We start from the raw sequence: 20,728 nt of genomic DNA, 5'->3' as shown, positions 1-20,728 counted from the left end.
AAGAACTTTTGAGAAAGTAACTTTTTAAATTACACAGCATGACCCTGAAATGTACCATTGAACTATCTGCAGCCACACCAGTAGCCAATTAGCCATCCTTGCCCTCCTTTCCCCCCCAAAAATGTACATGCAAAGCTTACATCCCTTACATCATTTATTCTCTCCATTCGCATTTGATGAGTCTTCAGGGTTGGTTTGGTTAAGTCTGGAGTGCAAGAAATGTGGTGTGGGAAGTGCACTGCATTGGATGTACCAAAACGCTTCCCAGAGAGAAAAAGTGGACAGGCTAAACCAATTTGTAATGTAGTTTTAACAGCACACACAGGGCCGATATACATTACAAGGGGAAATTGTTATACTGTTTAGTCCAGCTCGATCTGTAAAAAGCATTGTCCACACACAACACTGTGCAAGTGTTGCTAGTATTGTTGAAATTGCACAGCCTCCCACATCACTTCGAGCAGGGGGTTGGACTAGATGACCTCCTGAGGTCTCTTCCAACCTTGATAGTCTATGATTCAATGATCACTTCCATCCGCAATCATTTACACATTTTTGCCACCCTGAACTACCAGTGTTGTAACAGAGCCTACCAGCTCGGTCCCACCGAGGCATCTGTTATTACTGTGCTGTGTTAGTCATTACTAACATGGAGTTTTGCAGTTGAACCAGCAGATCAGAAAACAATTTTCTGCTTCTGACACAAAACTGCTATTTTGCCAGTGTCTTTTTTAGGCAGTAAAAAGCAGTCAGTGTATTGTTTTACTTCGTTTTTTTAATCAGAAAGTTCCATTTGAAACCTGTGTCTCCACATAACTAGAAATCTTCGCACTATAACCTTCTGAGTACCATGCAGGTCCAGTTTACTTTCAGACGAAATAGCTTGGCTTGGAAGTGGGTGCAGCCTGTAATGTATGGGGGCTGAAACTCTGAAGGGCTTGTCTATGTTGAGAAGAAAATATTGCAGGGACATAATTGCTTGAAAAGTTTAGTCCTCTCACTTGTTACTGTTTAGCAATGCTTGCATATGCAACAAACAGGTCTTAAAAATGTAGTTTTACCAATGCATTCTGGGATTGCTGAAGTAACTAGTCCATTGATACTCGGAACAGGGGCTACTGGGCTATTTCTAAACACAAGACATTACGTTGGGATGGAGCTAGGAGGACAAGCTGAATTGGTACATCTGTAACGTTTGACTTCCTTTTTCTTGATAGGGGTATACCTCTGTAAACTGCACTGATTCTGCTAGAACTGAACTAAAGATATGGTCCCAGTTGTGGCAGCCAGTCCTTGTAAGGTGTCTTGGACAATTGTATGTGGACAGATGAAGTCTTTGCAAGCTAAAGGCATTCCAGGCAAAGGCTTCCTACAGCCATAACAGAGTGCGGAGAGGGATTCAGAGTCCTGAGCTGGGGATTTGATTCAGTTAGGCACCCGGAAGTTAAGGTTCTTTTTCATATCTTGGGCTGGAAATCTTCTGAGAGAAGGGAAGGGGAGGCAGGCAGGCTGCAGATCACACAAATCCAACCATTTCCTGCAGTATTTTGGCATGTCCAGTACTGGGCAGAACCAGGTGGTGTGTTGCAGCTACACACAAATGGGAGAACACATATTTAATCAAGTTTTTAACCAAATCTTGAATTAAACTTCAAAAAATTGCAATTTGTTTTGGGTCAGTTATTTTCTCTGAATTTAGCCATCCCTCTCTAGTTGAAAATCCTGTGATATTCACAGCATCTTGAGTTTAGATTCGTGGATATAATGGGGAGGGTGTGGGCCTCTTCTGCCTATTATCTCTATTCCTTAGTGTAGCTTCTAACATGTTTGCACTTTTAGTAGATTTTTTGCCTGAACCACAGGTGAGACGATGCTTAGTGAGTGAAAGTGGCTATTCTGCCAGTGTGAGCTGTATTCTTTAATGTCTGGATGCAGGAAGAATCACACTGGAATGGAAGCTGTGTTGACTCATTGTAGTTATACTTGGTCAGTCATACCTTTTAGACATTAGGAGTCTGGCTATTGACACTTGGCCACAATAAATTTTAACTAGGTTTGCTATCTCCTAAACACTCCCATCAAGGGGTACTGTGTCAAGCAAGATGAATGACTTTTTACTGCGCTCTTGGTAGAATAAGTGTCCATATTTCCACTTCATTTCCCTGTTGGATTACATGCCAGTGGCTAACAGAACAGTATATTTGTTTGCACTAGGATTTGGGGAGAGAGCGAGATACACAGTAAGTTCTCTCTACCAACTGATTTAAGAAATTACTCGGGGAGGAGGGAGTAGTGGAGTAACTTCTTTGGGTGTGGAGCGGCTAGTAGCCGTGTGCTCATAGTTAGATTGTGTTGATCTGGTTTCAGTTATTTCCGTGACTCATGTTTGTTTATGCCCAGTCAGAATTTCTGTGTATTTTGTGGAAGCACAGCCCAACACTGGACACTGGTGAGAGGTTAGTAAGTAGTCGAAATGGGCTTTCTCCCGCTTGGCTTCTCAGTCAATTACTTTTTCTTTTTACATTATTTGTTGAGAAGAGGAAAATAATCAAATGGCCATGTCAGCCCTTTTAGGCCCAAAATTCAATATACATGTTACAGCAAAGTACAGGCTCCTTAATCTGCCTAGTAGATAAAACCCAGTAGCTAGTGACAGCCATGTACAAAACCACCCTGTGTGTCTGCGGGATGATTGGACTTGGTTTCAGGACAGATTTTTCTTTCTTTACAGGGTTTTCTAATAACTACTGTCTGCATGCGTGTCTCTCCCAGGCAAGTTCTTGCAGTGCCAAGGGTTGTCTTTCTCCTCCTTCCTTGAGGTGACTTCCCCGTTGCTTCATCTGGATGTGGCTTCCTTTAGAGGCAATTGTTTCCCCTCCTGGAACAGCCTTCAGGAGATTCTCCTTCCTCCTTGCTCCACTGCCAGTTTCGGTGTAGTACTAGACTGATCCCCTTCAGGGCAGCCTGCAGTATTATCACTTGATGACCTAGTCAGCTCCACCCCATCACACTTAGCTCATAGTGTTACCACCAGTTGCTATTACAAGATGCCTGTTACTCTGATACATATTGCATCTATTTTAAATTTGGGGCCTCAGCAGCTTGGCTCGTCTGTTTTTCTTAAGTTACGTTTCTTAGAAAGAACAATAGTAACTTTTGTGTTCCATTTAACTGACCTGAAAATCAAACCCTTCAGCTTTTCACTGTGCCTTCAAAGGAAGTATCAGCCCTTTTAGGCTGCTTGGCAGCATTTAAGGAGACTTAACTAGGTCACTGGTGTTGGGTTTGTAGGTCCCTGACTGGTGGAGTTTAATGCAGTGTAGTTGTAGCTGTGTCGATCCCAAGGTATTGGAGGGACAAGGTTGGTGAGGTAATAGCTTTTATTGGACCATCTGTTGGTGAGAGACAAAGACACCGTCCCATCTCAGCAGTATAGTGGCCTCTCTCAAATGCTTGCCTCTCTCACCGACAGAAGTTGGTCCAGTAAAAGCTATTACCTCACCCACCTTGTGTCTCTAATGGAGTTTATGAGCCAAGGAACTGACACCCCGGAGCCGTTGGAGAACCTGTAACAGTCAATTCCCAAAGCAGCACGCTGTTGTCATCAGCCTTCTCCTTTAAGCTTGCTGTGAGTGGGTGTGTTCATGAAGGGAAAGGGTGATTCTCAGAATGAAGTCGTATTAAAAGGCTGTTTCCAAGGACCAGGATTGGTCGGTGCTTTGCTAACTCCACGGTCCTCTCCTTTCACTGGGAAATGATCACTTCTTGTAGCTGATACTGTACAGAGATGCTTTGCTCTGGAAATTCCCATGCTGGATATCACTGTGGCTTCCTCTTGCTCATGGACATACATGAAAGTGTAATGTGACCTTGTTGATTAGGGCATGCATTTCATTGATGGTTACGTTTGCTGAGAAACCCAAGGAATTAATCTGCATGCAGAGGTTCTGTGTGGACTATAAGCTAACTCTGTTTGTTCCACCTCCCCTCCAGAACTGTCAAGTAACCCATCTTTGGCTTCGATCCTCATCCCTGCTCATGCTCGGAATCAAGCAGCTGCTTCAACCCCTACAAATGCTACAGCAGCCTCAGGTGAGAACATGCGCCTGCCTGCCTGTTTCCCTTCTCTCTCAAACTACACTTCTTCCATTAAGAAGCTTGAGTTACAGACCCTGGGGTGGATGAGGAATAATTTAATTCCAACTCCATTTTAAACTCAGTCTTGTTAGATTAGCTGGCTGCGGGCACTTTGGCAATGCTAACCTGAGTCCTATCCCAGCTCATTTTAATGACGTATCCTAGTGTCTGTGTCTCTTTCACTCAAATTTCTAGTGTGAAGAAGTGGAACAATGAGAATAAGCTCACCTTCTAAAGATCCTCCTGGTCAGTTAACTTCTGGACCCCACAGACACTCAGTGCTGATTTTGTTGAGCTCTGAACTTTAACTAGTTTTAGAGATGCCTAGGAAAAAGATAAATAATCAGCGCGGTAAATGTAGCTTCATCCGAAAGGTTTATTTCCAATCAAATTTTGACTGGTTGTGGATAAACAAGATTTTCTCACTAATTCAAAATATATTAGCACTTCCAGAAAGGATTACCAAGGGATTCACTTATATTGTGGATGCCCTTATACCAGCTTTGGGCACCAAATAGTGCTCTGGCTTTTTGCCCAACCATGAGTGGTTCTCTTCTTTATCTCTGTCTCTTGCTGTCAGAAACTTATAAAACCTCATTACTGGTCTGGAGACATACCACGGTGTGGTGTTGATCTTATATTAACTTACAAGTTGAGCAGTGTTAGAGCTTGGCCAAGAGATCTCCAAGGAAAACTTGGGAGTGCAAGTATGGAATAGTGTTGATGATTCAAGAGAGGGCACTCTTCTCTCCGAGTCAGTGCTGAGCCAGTGCCTCAGTATGCTCTCAGGGGTTTTGTGTGGCTGAAGGTGTTGTCTTTCAAATGAGCCACAGGATGTGCACAGGGAACAAAAAGGTGTTGCTTAGAGGTGATGAGAAATTAACTAGTGTGAGTTCAAAAAAGCACTGTCCTTGCTTTGCTTAGCACAGCTTTCGAGGAGCTCACATTGGGGAAAACATTTCAGGTCAAGTCCTAAGTGTGAATATACTAAAAAATGGCTAATTAGTGTCAGTATTTTAACCCTCCTGTTAGTATCCACTATATTGCTGAGGTGGGCCGGTGTCTTTGATCCTCATGAGAATCTTTTGCAGCTACAGGGGAATTCTGAGATATAGTTCAATATTCGATAACTTTCAGTTACATCTTCATAGTCTTTTGCATACACAGCTATTTTGATGACCTTGGACCCAAACCTGTGTAGTTCTTACTCAGACAAAATTCTTATGCTGGGGGAATTTAGCCCAAATTAAGATTTCAGGATTAGGCTCTGTTGGAAATTGTGAGAACCTGATTTGCTTTAGCTCTGACAATAGAATTCACTGTCTAGACCAGGGACCGCTCTGACAATATTTCCTAAAATACTTCAGGAAAAACAAATATGTATATTTACATGTCCAAATCATTGTAATTGATTGATGTAGGGGTTTTTTTGCAGACTCAATAATAAAAATAATGCACAGTTATAGTTTGGTGCCCTCGCCTCCCCTGGTTCCCACTGCTTTCTCCCCATTTCCCCGGGCTTCCCCCACTTCTTGCCTCTGGACCACAGCACCCAGTAAGGCTGGCCCTGCAGAAGCCCAGAGCCCCATAGCTGGAGCCGGGGGGGTGGGGAGTGGGGGGCTGAAGCCCAGAGTCCACAGCCAGAGCCCTGCTACCGTGGGGGTGGCTGAAACCCAAATCCCTGAAATTAGGGTGGGCGAGGGTGAAGCCTGCTGCCAGAGCCTCTGGCTGAACCAGGGGAGGGGGGCTGAAGCCCAACCTTGAGCGCTGCAGGGAGGAGCCACTGCTTTGCCCCCTCCCCAATCTCTGCACAAGAAGCTGTCGTGGATGCAGGAAAAATTCCTGGCCATTTTTGAGAAGCACTGGGACCCTGAGCAGCAAAGTTCTTCTAATCATTAAACCAGTATCAGAGCAGCATGGGAAGGAGTTTGCCATCTGACACGGCACCCACACTGACAATGACACTTTTCAGCAAAAGTTTGTACTTGTAAATACATTATTCAAAGCCACTCTTACAGTGGTGAGCCGTTAGCTGATTGTAGACGTAGCATGAGATTTGAAAAAGTTGCACAAGTTAGTGCGGGTTATAATTGCATGGTAATATGATGTGGCGTTTTGTCCCCCTCTAGTGGCTAGACCAGTTATAGTGTCTGTTTTGAATTTGAGTCATAGTGCCTTCAAGCCAGTGGACCTGATCAGTTAACTCAGGTAGTAGCCGCTCAGACTTCAAAATCCAGAGAGTCCAGGTTTAGTACAAACAACCCACCTTAGGACCTTGTTATGTAATTGCTGTCACTTCTGACGGTGCTGAAGTATTATTGTTACATAGCGACATTAAATCTGTGTCTTTATAATGCAATAGCTAAAAATTCAGGATACTGGGCTGATCAGAACTGGGATGGGGGAGCCAGTTTTTTTGTGTTAATCAGCATGACAGAACACTGTCTGCATCTTCCTGAGTCCAGAGCAGAGTCATGGTTGGATAGTAACCTCTAAAATATCCTCTGGTTGGTAGTTTTTCCCAAGCCTAGTATGGTGATGCTGGTCAGGAGAGTTGGACTTTCTCTCCCCAAATTCTGTTAGCATGTAAACTGTACTCTTTGGAATGGTAGCACACCTTTATTTAACATTTGTTAAAATAGCACCTAGAAGATCCAGTCACACCCATTGTGCTAGGTCCTGTACAGACACATAAGATGACATAAGCACTGTGCAAATTGCCCTGACATCTGTAGAATCATATGCTGGGGGAGGAGTGTGTATAAAAAAAGATTTAAGAACTGATGGGTTGAATTTCTGCTTTACGTGAAAAACTCAACTCAGCTTTAACTGTGGAATCCCAACCAGCATCTTGAATGCACACGCTGTGTGTGAGAGACATTATATGTGTAGTCACAACCAGCATTTGATTTTCACAGTGATTTACACCCAGCTGAGTATCTGGATCAACACCAATTTACTGCAGATGAGAATCTGGTGTATAATGTGTCTCTGAATGTGTTTGCAGCCGTCAAACATGTGGCAATAGCTATCTGCTGAAACGCATTTATCATGCAACTTCTACAGCTTTCACCTATTAAACTCCCAGAACTTACTGTAACATCAGAGCTTCAAACAGCTCCTGTGTAAAATGTTCCCAGAAAAAAAGCCTCCTAGGCAACTGTTACCTGATTTCCTCAAAAATGTCTTTGGCCTCTGTCTCAGGCTGGGCAATATTCAGTCCTGGATGAGTGAATGTCACTTGCTTCTAGCCCAGTGAAATATCAGCCCTTGAAATGCTGGCAGTATGTGAAAGGGAATTCTTGTGTGTAATTTTGAAGAGATTTCCAAATACATTGGTTATAAATTCCCTCTCCTTCAGATTCCTGTACGGGGGGGCTCATGGCACTGATGGGAGCTGGCTTTTCAGGAAGGTGGGTATGAAATTTTGCTCCAATACCATTTGTAAACTTACTCAAACACCCCTAAACTGGAGTTCTTTGACCCAGTGGCGTGTTTGAATACATGATGGTTTGAGGCAGGATGAAAGTTGTACTTGCATCAAGTTTTGAATAATTGTATTGTTCACAAAGTGCTTTGCCACTTGTGCATTATGCAGGTTATCCTAAAAGTGCCAATAAAGCCCTTATGCCACAACATCATGTATTTTTCCTCCTGGACCAATAAGCTGCCAGATAATTGCTCTGCTAGTCAACATTTCTACCAGAGGGGGGGTGGGTGCCATCGTGCATGGGACTCTGGCCATCATAGCTGCAGAGATCATTTTCTGATGCATCATGCTGTGCTGATCCCTTTGATCTTAAATGAGAAATGTTCCAGCATCCTCAACAGCAAGGTGGGACAGAGCAGAACTAGAGTTGTCTGCCAGCGCAGGGCAGTTGCACAAGACCATGACGACACTCATAATAAAGTAGTATTCATCTCATAGATGTGCAGTTGCACCTTGAAAGCACTTGGAAAGCATTTAATTCTCATCACCCATGAGAGAGAGGCAAGTATTATCCCAGTTTTTTAGACAAGGAAAATGAGACTCATAAAGGTGCACAGATTATACAGGGTGTCAGTGGCTGAAATTTCTGGCTCCCAGCTTTGGGCATAGACCACTAGATCACAGTTCTCTAAAGAGAGCAATAAAGTACAAGATAGAGCCTGGATTTCTAGGGTCAAAGAACATCTCTCTGACGAATTTTGTCTCACCCCACCCTTTCCCTTGAGTCCTAAATTGTCCTTTTAAGGACCCTCAGACTATTGGTAGGGTTACCTCAGTGTGTCCTTTCAGGTTAGCATTGCAGTACATCAGGAATGAAAATTCCCGTGGCCTTTGGCAAGTTCTTAAATCAAGTAGCATCTGGGGGTTGTAATACCCTGATTGCAGCTCCATCCTATGCAGCAGCCCTTCTGGTAGGCTTCTGAGGGACACCACATCCCTGACCAGAAAGCAGAGGCAATTCCAGAAGTAGGACTGGGAGAAGCATCAGCAACATGCTACCTAAAGGAGCAGTAGCTCACCACCACTATTGACAAGACTGTGAAGACAATAACAAGGCCTAAGCCCAATACATGGTATGTTTCCTTCGGGAGCAGAGCTATCAGGTTGATAATCAGGAGGCTTCTGGCTGAGAACAGTCTCACCCCCGAGCCTGGGGAGATTTAGCGTGAACCAGCAAACACCACAGTCACAAGTGCTTATCACAGTGGCACAAACACTAATCTACCAAAAAAAAGGCTTTTTCTTTTTTTGCTGGTTCTGTCAAAGGCACAGATTTCCTCATGTACACTGCTTAACTTCTGATTCCCCAATGAAAGAGGGAGAATCTGAGTGTGCAGGGCCCCTTTCTGTGTTGTGTGCTTTCAGTGCAACATCTTAGCATGGAGGGACTGAAACTAGCATATAGCTGCTCCCCAGCCTGCACTCTGTTGATGTGGCAGCACAGAATTTGCAGAAAAGCCAAGGTGGTGTTTTTCCTAGAGTTCACGGTGTACAGTACATGGGTGTTTGCAGGCATGTACCAGCTGCCTGAGCAACATGCACAGTCTGATCCCAAATTGGAAGGCCTTTGTATATATTGTTGTAGAAGAGCCACAAGTATGGGAACCTAGGCTGTCTCCTTGCTTACCCTTCCCTCTAATGCGTACACACAGCTGATCAGAGGCAAATGCTCTGCAGGAACTCAAGCTAGCAAACTGACCATGAGAGAAGCAGGTTTTACGTACATCACTTGGGGATAGACTTTTCCTCATTTCTCTCTGTCCATTACATCTTAACACTTTTAGCTGCGCTGTCTTCAGGGGCAATAAATCAAGAGTCATAGCATATTCCAACAAGTGGTATACAGAACACACAGTGACCCTGTCTGTTATATGCATTCTTATACCCAATGAGACTGGGATTTTTCAGCTTAGAAAAGAATGACTAAGGGGGGATATGATAGAAAAAGCAGAGACATGATAGAGGTCTATAAAAACGGGGGGACATGATAGAGGTCTATAAAAGCATGACTGGTGTGGAGATAGTGAATAAGGAAGTGTTGTTTACTCCTTCTCACAACACAGAACTAGGGTTCACCAAATGAAATTAATAGGCAGCATGTTTAAAACAAACAAAAGCAAGTATTTCTTCACACAACACAGAGTCAACCTGCAGAACTCTTTGCCAGAGGATGTTGTGAAGGTCAAGACTGTAACAGGGTTCAAAATAGAACTAGATAAATCCATCAATGGCTATTAGCCCGGATGAGCAAAGATGCAACACCATGCTTTGAAGTGTCCCTCACCTCTGTTTGCCAGAAGCTGGGAGTGGGCTACAGGGGATGAATCACTCGATTGCCTATTTTGTTCATTCCCTCTGAAGCACCTGGCATTGTTTCTGGCACTGTCAGAAGACAGGATACTGGGCTAGATGGACCACTGGTGTGACCCAGTATGGCCATTCTTATGTTCAGTGTGATGGTGAGTTAGCTAGTTAGCATGAACGAAGAGCTGTCAGAATGCCAGGAACTGTATTTTAAATCCAAGGGTTGTCGATAATGCCAACAACATACTGGTAAAATATTGGATTGCTATCTTAAGTACATGGGGATGATTTTTACTGCATTTGAGGAACCATCCTGGGGTGGAGGGAAGCCAGGACTGGAAAATAACCTGCTATCTGTAGTACGATTTCCCTTCTCAGCTTGATAACCAGGATCAGAAGATGGGGTTATCACTTCTCAGATGTGGGTAGGTGGTCACCCTCTTTTTCCATTTGTCTCCTAGGTGATGATGTCCTCTTAGCCTTCTCCCTCCTGGGCATATTGTCTCACTCTTCTGTCATCCAGTGCTGTGCTTTTCTGGGGTCTCTTCCTTATTTATCGGTGTCCTCTTTCCAATGCGGTGCCCCCTACTTTGGTCATTATTAATTATGGCTAGATAGAAGAACTTCATCAACAAACGTGTGTTCAGCTGCACCATACATCCCTAGAGTTACTGTTGTATTTTTTATTGCAGCTGCATTGCATGATAAGCTCTTTACTGGCGTGGAGATGGTGTCGCCCCCAGTTTTGCTCTACACAGCCTCCAATTTTGTACTTGTGCTAGCCAATGCTTTCCTTCAACTGTATTGTTATATTTACCTACATTCAATCTCTGCCCCTTTTTAATGAGCCTGTTTCTCTCAAGATCTCCAGTTTATGTTCATCCAGTCTAACCTCAGCTGTGTTGTGATAGCTTCTTGTGTGATAGCATCTACAACACTGATTTGTTTACAATTACTTGTATTTTTTTAGTTTGTTAATGGGGAGGAGGGAATAAAAGGAAGAGTGCCCTGTGCTAATCCTCAATAGTTACCTTTCTCCAGCTTGGTATTTTTGATGATCATAAATTTCTTTCTTCATGGTCTATGTCAGCCAATTTTGTGTTATCCATACTCACCAGATAACAGCTTAGTTTTCTGCGTGGGACTAAACCAGATAAATTTTCCTTTTCCACCAGAGCTGTAATTTTGCATAAGATTTATCAGCTTTGTTTGTCCTCTACAAAAACATGGTTAATTGGCCATCATGTTGTTTTTATATATAGGTTTCTGTGTTGTCATCTCTAATATTTTACCCAGTTAACAGCATCCTGACTTCTGTTTTATCCTTTTTTAAATATTTGCTTTTTCCAGACTTCTTACACCTCACCTATTCTCCTCAAATGTTCACGAATGCACCAGCAAAACATTGAAATTCTCTCTGAAAGGACCTTTCGGTCACAGTCAAAGATCTTGCTTGCCAACAGATTTCTATTTTGTTATGAACTGAAATAATCTGTGCTGCTTCTTGTACAACAAATGAAAGAATTCCATTGAAATGACCGAGTTTCCAAAGAAATAGGAAAAGAAACAATCCTTTAGTGCACTTGCTTAGAAAACATCTTGACACATGCCCACCTTACACTATAGAGTCTCTTTTCAGTGAACATTGTTGTCTGAGTTAGGGAAGAGAGCGTGTTTCAGGTTATTCACCTCCAGGCACTGATCCTCCAACAGTGCAATATGATTTTATAAGCCTCATTACTGGCTTCAGCCTTGACATTCATCTGCTTTCAGCAGTTAGGAAGGTGGCAAGTCTATCTTGTGTTGAGCAACCACAAAATAAAACAGAGTAGATAAAAATCAATGATTTTTAAAAAAATGGATTTTTTATTTAAATTAGATTTTTTTTTTATAAAATGCTTTTTGAGAAAAAAACCTATCTAAAGATTGTTTTAATTAAGATACATCATAGCTCAAAGATAGAATAGGAATTATAAACTCTAATTCTATAGCATGAGATAATACATTCATGTAATGTTTTTAAGAAAATTTTGGTAAATGAGTTCCAATAGTTCATGGATTAGGGACACAATCGTATGGAGTTCCACAGGCTTCTGTATAGATTATTTAGGTTAATCTTTCTATCTACCCAATGGGACTCTGTGCTCAGCCTAGAAGATACATCAGAGATGCTTAGTTTTGATGTTCTCAAACTGTGGATTTGTCTCTCCAGAGGTAACATGCGTGTTGACAGCAAAAATGTTTTTAAATAAATAAATAATAGAGAGAGGTGAAAAATAACAGACCTCAACCCTATTGTCCCTCTGCAAATTTGTGTATACAGAGTCAATCCCTTATCTCTCTCTAAAAGTGCAGAGTTTCAGAAAGTTCAATGAATAGAAGATTGTTGAAGGCAGAATAGATCTGGACAAGGAGAAGAAGTCTGGAGATAAACATCACAAGGAAGGGGCATATGCTTGTTTTGTTAAAATATATGTTTGCTGTTGAAGAAAAAAATCCAGAATACCTAACGTTGTTTTAGTTAAATAAAACAATGTAAATGTCTGTCTGGTGATGATCTCCTCCTAATACAGCATGGCAAGAAAATCCTCCAAATATTAATGATTAACCTATTGAACTGGAGATAGTTCACCTCCCAGTGACTTCATAAATATCTGCTTCAGTTATCTTTGGTAAATGAAATAACCAAACAATCATTCATTTTCTGATATAGCTGTAAAACTAACCTGAAAAGTTTTCAAAATAAATCACAGTTCAAAAATGTATAGGGTGTACCTTCTAAAAATGAAATCTACATCTATGAATTGGGAAGAATACATATTAAGGTTATAACAACCAACAAGAATGCACTTTTATGTAGAAAATCATGATTGTCAAGTCGAGTCTTCCTGACTAGTGATTTAAATCAAATCCACCCTGAAATAAAGCAATAGACTTGAAAGACATCTATTGAGGGAATCAGTGTATGAATTACACATTAATACACAAGCTGTTTCTACCAGAGACTGTGGCCGGTTGCTTGCATCGTCTCGGCTCATTCACACATTTAACAGATGGCTTCACTGCATGATGGACACAGTATAAAGCCTGAGCACCAATGGGACAGCTTGTGGTAGCCATACATGCTTTGGGAATGCGAGTGTGCCTTGCCATGCCAGTAAAGTTACTGAATTCTAACATGACAGTGAGCGTTGCAGCAGGTTTTCCCACTGGGCTGTCTCTGGCCTACAGCTATGCACACTTGCAGTTTAACGTGTGAGGTAGTGCTAGTACCCTGGGGACTTCAACCTTTGAAAAAGGCTTTTCTGCAGCTCCATTTGAGTCAGTAATATGCTGCTTGCAGATCATGCCCCATCACTCCCTCCTCACCCATGATTGCGTTCAGGAGAACCCCTTAACCCCACAGCACGGCACAGTGATGCAGAGTACATCAGTTCTAAGTTGGTGGGGGCCGTAGGGCTGTGCGCTCCAGAAAGGTCAAATCCATTGATTAAGGTGCTTGTTGCTTGGAAGTAACACTGCTTTTTGCTCTCCCCTTTCTGTCGTTGGCAGATGTTAACGCAGGAGAGCGAGGTCAGACCAATAACGCAGCTTCAGCATCAGCCTCCAACTCCTCCTGAAGTGGTCCCACGCAACCCAGCTGCACAGGAAAAATCACCAGTTATTTGAGTCTTGCTCAGCAACACTGGTCACATTTGGAAAGAAAATTAAAAAGAGGAAAAAACAAAACAAAACAAAACCCTGTTCATTTTAGTGTTCAATTTTTTTATTATTATTGTTGTTCTTATTTAACCTTGTAAAATATCTATAAATACAAACCAGTTTCATTGTATTCTCACTCTGCGGGGTCTCCAGGGCAAGGGAATAGGTGGGGGGGAGAAGGAAAAGTGGAGCAATAGAAACACACCAATGTCTCTTCCCTTGACAATCTCTTCATATGGAAAGTTTGCTGTTGTGTACTTCAGAACCAGGACTCTTGCCTCATGCCCCCTCCCACAACAGAAAGAAGGAAAACAACCTCATTCTCTGCTGACTTTTTTTTTATAACCTCTTTTTTTATTTTCTTTTTAAGTGAAGTTTCAGACTTTGGTATAGTGCACAGCTTGAATTTGGTTGGGAGCTTAGCCAGGGTCATTCAACAGAGCTAAGTGTTTCTTGTAAGTGAATCCATATCTAGGCTATCTGAAGAACTGCCTTTGGCTTGGGCTGGGAGGTGGGGAGGTGATAGGATAATAGGTAGCCCAGGGGGTGGGGGGTTCTTACTGTATGTCTAAACTTGGAACTGCTAGTGGAAGACTTATTTTAAAAATTAGCGCTTGCAATAGAGAAACCTGCAGCTTCAATATGGAAAAAAGTTTATCAAGTGGGATATATATATATTTATAATATATACACACACGCATGTCAAGCATACTCAGTTATTTATTGAAGCAGCTTGTTTGCCTGGTCTGAGCTCCTCCACCAAGTCTTTGAACTTTTGTTTTTAAAAGAGCCATATAGTGCAAGAGAATGGCCAGTCAGCTGTAATCTCCAGCAGAGAGCTGATGATGAATGGAATCCCACAGGAGGAGGGGGCAGGCGGAGTTATGGGGCCTTTTGGAAAGTGGCCACTGTGAAAACATTTTTCAGTTTTTTGCTCTGAATGGGATGCCCTTTCCCAAGATGCACACAGGAAAAGGACACCAGGGTTTATAATGTGAACTGTAACAATCTACTGGTTTATTTGTAATATTTTTTTACTGCAGTTTGAGCTTGCAGATTGCCACGCTCTGTAGATCTAATTTTAAATCCACAGTGAGAATCTGTATTTAATTTCATCATTTTAACCTCCTGCTTTTTTATCTTTATTTATTGATGCATGTGGAGTTGCCATTATGATGTTTTTACATTGGTAGAATAAAATACACATCAAAGTGATATCAACAGTAACTTGTACCTGCTGACTTGAGGGGAAGCTGCCTACATAAGTGTGTGTATATAATATAAATAGATATGTGTATAACATAGATACAGTACCGCTTTTTGAGTTTTATTTTGTCTACAGTTGTTAAATGGTCTGATTGAAGCATAAGATGAATGTTTTTGTTGCCAGTCTGAGTTTAAGGGGTTGTTTTTCTGTAGTGGTGAATGGTGTAAGAATCAAAGTCTCCATTAAGTTAAAGCAATATTCTTGGAAGGAGTCAGTTGAGCAGCAGGAAGTTGCAGCTGCAGTGTAGAAATAGACTTTTGAGACCTGGTCTGTCTTATCCTTGACGTTGATGTCCATGTGGGCCTTATACACGTTCAGAGAAACCTTAGTCACCTTGGTGCTTGTGGGCTGTTACTTGACCTGTGGATCTTTAAGGCACAATAAATTGTTTCTGACATTTACAGACTTTTATGTGTGGCCCAGGAGTAGCCAGCAGTAGCGGCTAAATAAACTCAGTCCCTGCAGGGTGGCAGGAGGTTTGTTTATTAATTCAGTACATTTCCTGTCCCTGTGCTTCATATGTGTCCCTGTTCGTGGGATTTTTTTGAAGGAATGTTTCTTAGCAGCCGTAGAGGTCTCTCTGTCCTGTCTGATAAACAGTGGATGTCTGGGAGGGGAGTTGAATGTATACCTGGAAAGAGAATGGATAATTCACCTTAGTTATGTCCCTCATTATTTAGTGAAACCGAGGGCAACAGAAAAGATTTTTAAACCGCTCTAGGCCGATTACAGCTGAAGAGAAGGGAAACCACATTTTTCAATTGAACAAAAACACCCCCAGCTCCTGTAATAAATAACTGAAGCCTGAAAGGAGTGTTTAATGCAAGAAATCAGCCAGTGAGTGCCATGGATGACTGACTAGAACCTGGATGATCAAATGTCCTGCGAGATTTTAGAAGACTTGAAAAGCAGGCGACAGTAGCAGTGACTGGATCTGCTTTATAGACAAGACAGCTGGAAGGCTGGGCAAAGACATTTACTCTGGACTGGGGACAGTAAATTACCAAGTTGATAAAAATGGCTGCTTGTTTCAGGTGCCGTCCTAGATGATTTGTTTGGTTTTTTTTCCATTCAAGGTTGGTAGAGGAGGAGAGTTAAGAGTTTTGCTCTCATTCTTTTAGTTCTGCTTCATGACGGTGTAAGTGTGTGTCTGTCCGTAGGCTGGCGTCTCTGATTTTCTTTTTCAAGGATCATGGCAGGATCACAAACACTTTTATACATGTTAGATCCAGGCCTTGGAATAACTTTTTGTTTCGTTTTCTTTTGTTTTGTAAATAAGGGTATGGGGGGAGCTCCTCACCAAATTCAAGCTTGTACATTATTTTTGATTGTTTTTAAATTTTGAGTTTTATTGTTTTTGTATGTAAATATGTGGACCCAGGAACTGTTATTAATGAGCAAAAAGTTACCGTTCAGGGCAGTGATTCTGTTTAATAATCAGACAAAATGTAGACGAGCTTTTTAAAGCCATATAGTTTTAACTCTGTACAGTAGGTACCGGCCTGTATTATTGTAACAATAACTCTAGCGATGTATAGTGTATCTATATAGTTTGGAGTGCCTTCGCTTCCATGATTTTTTTTTAATTGTATTTCCCTTTTTTTTTCTTTTTTTTTCTTTTTTTTGATCCTTTTTAACAACTGTATCCCAGACAAAATGGCATCTTTGCTCCCCTGCTTTCTAACCCTTTGGAGTGCTTGTAAGGTTTCAGTGATACCATGGTCAGTAGTGGAACGAAAGGAAATTGTGTTTGTGACTCATTTCATTCAAGCAGTGGCTTTGCTCTGGACGTTCTAAGGTTGCCCATCACCGCACCCCAATAGCAATGACTGGTTTCATTTTACACTTGCCCTCTTGGCACCTAGTAGCTAGCAGTAGATTAGACTTTGTTCGTCTCTCCCTATTCCATGTGTCCAGAGGTCTTGGTGGACAGCAGCTTCCAGGAGCCTTTGGTTTTTTTTCTCTCTCCCTTCACTGTATTAAAGAGAGAGCAAATTGGGCTTTTACAAACAGAAAAGAGTTAAAAATCCCCCTAGTGTTCTGCACTGGTAGCCAGACAGCCAGCAGGATAGCTGTGGTGCTCTGGGGCCGTTACTGTAGAACACTATAGCAGCTTTGTAATAAGGGAATTTGCTGTTCCCCAGCCCCTCCCCATCTGTTTATTTTCTTAAGATGATAACTTTGTTCTTGATTTCTTGTGCCTAGCACAAAGGCCTTGTTTTTAAAACTAGTTCACTTGTGTTTTCTACCTTGTTAGTATTCCACATATGATTGTCTTGAATGGGAAAACACTTAACTCTTTACCAAACCAAAGGTTGCTGTTTTGGGGGGTGGGGGGGTTGGTTGGTTTGTTTTTTGTTTGTTTGTTTTGGATCCATCTCGTGTCCATTCCAGTGAGGCAGAAGCTGCACTTTCTTTCTGGTGACACGAAGGTCAGTGATGTCAATTTGGTTTTGACTCCACTCGGAATTGTTACTAGCTTTTTTTTTTTAATTTTTTTTTTTTGGCTTGTTTTTAATGAAGTATGGTCTTGATCTGTCATTTTGTCTACTCTGCAATTGCATACGTTTCTGAGATGTAATTAATTACATTCTCTGTGTCCCCTGGTGGACGTCAATCAAGACACTGGTATTTTAATTTCAAACTTAGCTACCTTTTTAAGGAAAAAAATGAATGATGGTCATTTACCTATACGTTTAAAAAAGAAAAAGGAAAAAAAAGGCTGATCCAAGATCCCAGTTCACTTTTCTAGTTGTTTTAAACCAAGTTTTATCTAAATAACGGCAGATGCCTGCAATTCACAACTAGAGATCATTTTAAATGTTTCCAGACTTATGCTTTAAAAAAAAAATTGCCAGTAAACTTTTCTCTGTTAGAAATCTCAGCTACTGAAGGTGTTTAAAAATAATAATAAAAAATATATATATACAATAGCTATAAAAGCACAGTAGAGTATTTGACCCAGGAGCTACTTTTCTGAGAATATAAAAAGGCATCTTTGGTGATCCCATTATTTCCACAGGGTTTTAGTCAGTTTTTGTTCATGGAATTTGTTTCATTTCTTAACACTGCAATAACAGCAAAACAACAAAAAAGGAAAACTAAAAATCAGTACCTAGGGGGTTAGCTTGAGAAAAGTAGCTTCCTTGTGTTGTTCTTCCTCAATTTTTTTTAATATATATATTTATATATATATATATAATTTGCTTGCCTGTAAAATTTGCGTTCATTAATGTGTTGCTGATGGATCACTTGGACCTGTACACACACAAATTAGCGTGACCACTTCCATCCTAAAAACAGAAATCTAAAAAAAATAAATATATATATTAAGGACTGTGGGTTGTATACAAACTATTGCATACACTTGTGCAAATCTGTCTTGATTTAAAGGAAAAGCAAAACCTGTATAACTATTACTACTTGAATGCCTCTGTGACTGAATTTTTTTCATTTTAAATATAAACTTTTTTTGTGGAAAGTATGCTTAATGTTTTATTATTTCCCCCGCCCCTCCTACCCCTTTGTAAATACATTTTGTTCTGTGTGACTCGGTTCGGAAATAGTTAACTGGTACTGTAATTTGCATTAAATAAAAAGTAGGTTAGCCTGGAAATTAAATTTAAAAATGCAAAGTGTGTGGTCTTTATTTCAAAACCCTGCCTTTTCTCTCCTCCTCTTCCTGCTCCACCCCATTCCTCACCCCCACACTTCTTTCCACCCCCAAAAATAGGTGGACATGACTTTGTGTAATAAGTAAAACACAAGAAAAAAGCATGTTTTCTTAAATGATCTGTGTTATTCCATGATACTTTCCCAAGAGATGCCGGCTTCTGTCTGCGATTCCATTTGGTTTGATGGAGCGAGGAACCCTGCAGCAATACATCTAAAACCACAGAAAACATTACCTTCCACCTATAGGGGCAAGTTAAGAACCTGTGTAAATTGCTGGCTTTGAATACCGCACTCATCTTTTTTTGATTTGATCCCATTAGTAATGTGGTTACTTGGTGGTGATCTGTAAAGTTTGTCAAGGCCACATCCAGTGGGGCTGTTCCTCCAACAAATCAGCACATTGCTCTCTCTGAGTTGGGTTTTCCAGCACTGGGTATTGTATGTATGAAACACGACTTGTCTGTTAGCGCAACAACAAAAACCCTTTTTGGGCTGGCTGACCTGGCCACATCCATCTGTCGCTATCCTAAAGTCTAGATGCAAGGTCATGTGACTGCTGCTTCAATAAAAACAAATTTATATTGCATAGAGGCTCCTCTTGTTTTTTTCCGAGAAATACGTGTCACATTCAGAGCTGTCCGAACAGTAACTCTCGAATATGCACAAACCAAGCTTGTCCCAGTCTTGCATTTCTGTAGCGCCTTTCCTCCCCGAGAATCCCAATCCATGTTACGAATCTACAACAGGGATTGTTTAAATCACTGCTGGCATACAGATAGTTACGGGGTTGCTGCTAACAGCGCCCAGTAACATGACACACAGGGTTAGGAGAGGAGCTGTGGGAACATCCAACTGAAATTTTCAGGACAATTTGGTTAAGTAGAATGTTCCCCTGGTTCTGGAATGTGGCCAGGACCCTGGAGCAAATGTATAGTGACTAGTGTTGGATGATCTTTAATGAACACAAATGGGATTTATGGCTCCTACAGCACGACATCCCTTCAACACTATCCTGGGGCATTGACTCTAGAACACTGTATATTACCTCTTGAAATGCCAAGACGTGTTTAAGGCTTATGGGTTTGTGTTTCCCCAAAAAATTCTGGAAAAGCAAGTGTGTGTATTTCCTGGTTATTTCTGGGTGGCAAAGGGGCTGATGAGATGTATCAAATTAGCATCTACCTTGTTCATGTTTTTTCTGTTTAAATCCATATCATTAAGCCCATGACCTAACTGAACCCAAACCCACAGTTCCCCTTCTGGAGGCCGTGCTGGTGGCTTGGTCTCAGGTGGAGTTTGTAAATTCCATCTTGCTCTGGTGCTTCTTTTCACTTCTCCATGGTCTGCAACTTAGTTTCCTCCCCCAAACTAAACAAGGTTTCTCACTGCCTGCCTGAGCTGTCCTGCTTCTCATTCCATGCTGCTGCCTAGTACTGAATCCCCCTGAAGCCCTTGGGACTGTTATGATCCATTTCTGAACTGCTCTGATCCTTTGTCCTCCAGCCTTCAAGAACACTGCATAATATTCAACCCTAACCTCTTGCCCTTTGTCACAGCTCACTGGGTTACTCTAGCCCATTCTGTCAGCTCTGTTGACAGTAAATTGGAGCAGCCAATTTCTCCCTGGGAGCGCTCTCAGAATCTAGCTAATGTGTTCTCTCTGCTTCAGCAACTAAAGTAGTTCCAGTGCAGTGAGACACATAGTCAGGTGGGTTCTATATATGGGGCAGGGTAGGGCTGAACTTTGATCCCATTACCCATCACGTACTCAAGGGAAGAGTGCTGTAGCGGGCACACATGATGCTCCCTGGCCTTGAGTGAACTCTGCCTCAGACATGAGCTGGGAAGAGGAGAGATGAGCTCAGTCTCTGTGGCCCATTGAGGGCCCAGTCCAGTAGGGTGGCACTGTCTGAATGCAGTGCTCCCGTTGGCTTGGAAGGGTTTATAAGGTCAGACCCTGAATCTTTGACCTCTGTCCCAGGTGTAGTGCCCGGGGCAATATGGACTGAGGCCATCAACTTCCCATGGGAACCCGTGAAAAGGTGTCAGAGGAGTGACATGGTGACAACCAAGCTAGGCTGGTTTTGAATGAGTGCTCTATAACTAAAAGGTTTTATAGGCTATTCCCAATCCCTGCCACCAGCCTGTCCTCC

At 41.8% G+C, this 20,728-nt stretch overlaps 1 protein-coding gene across 6 annotated transcripts in view; it reads left to right on the top strand.

The window, feature by feature from the left end:
- The window catches only part of GSK3B (glycogen synthase kinase 3 beta), a 254,631-nt gene extending 237,114 nt beyond the window's left edge, over positions 1-17,517 (top strand). For 4 of the 6 annotated variants that reach the window (XM_030534132.1, XM_030534152.1, XM_030534169.1 and 1 more), the window contains 2 exons: positions 3,994-4,092; positions 13,484-17,517. In XM_030534132.1, the coding sequence (XP_030389992.1) occupies positions 3,994-4,092; positions 13,484-13,551 (167 nt within the window). In that variant the 3' untranslated portion in view covers positions 13,552-17,517. Of the gene's footprint in view, positions 1-3,993; positions 4,093-7,498; positions 7,551-13,483 lie in introns of all 6 variants that reach the window. The other 2 variants (XM_030534143.1, XM_030534161.1) reach the window with 2 other exon arrangements.
- Positions 17,518-20,728: the final 3,211 nt, after the last annotated feature.

This window comes from Gopherus evgoodei, chromosome 1 (assembly GCF_007399415.2).
Source record: "Gopherus evgoodei ecotype Sinaloan lineage chromosome 1, rGopEvg1_v1.p, whole genome shotgun sequence".
Classification (NCBI taxonomy): domain Eukaryota; kingdom Metazoa; phylum Chordata; order Testudines; family Testudinidae; genus Gopherus; species Gopherus evgoodei.
Note: the sequence above shows the minus strand (reverse complement) of the source record. Positions and strands in the feature narration are given on the sequence as shown.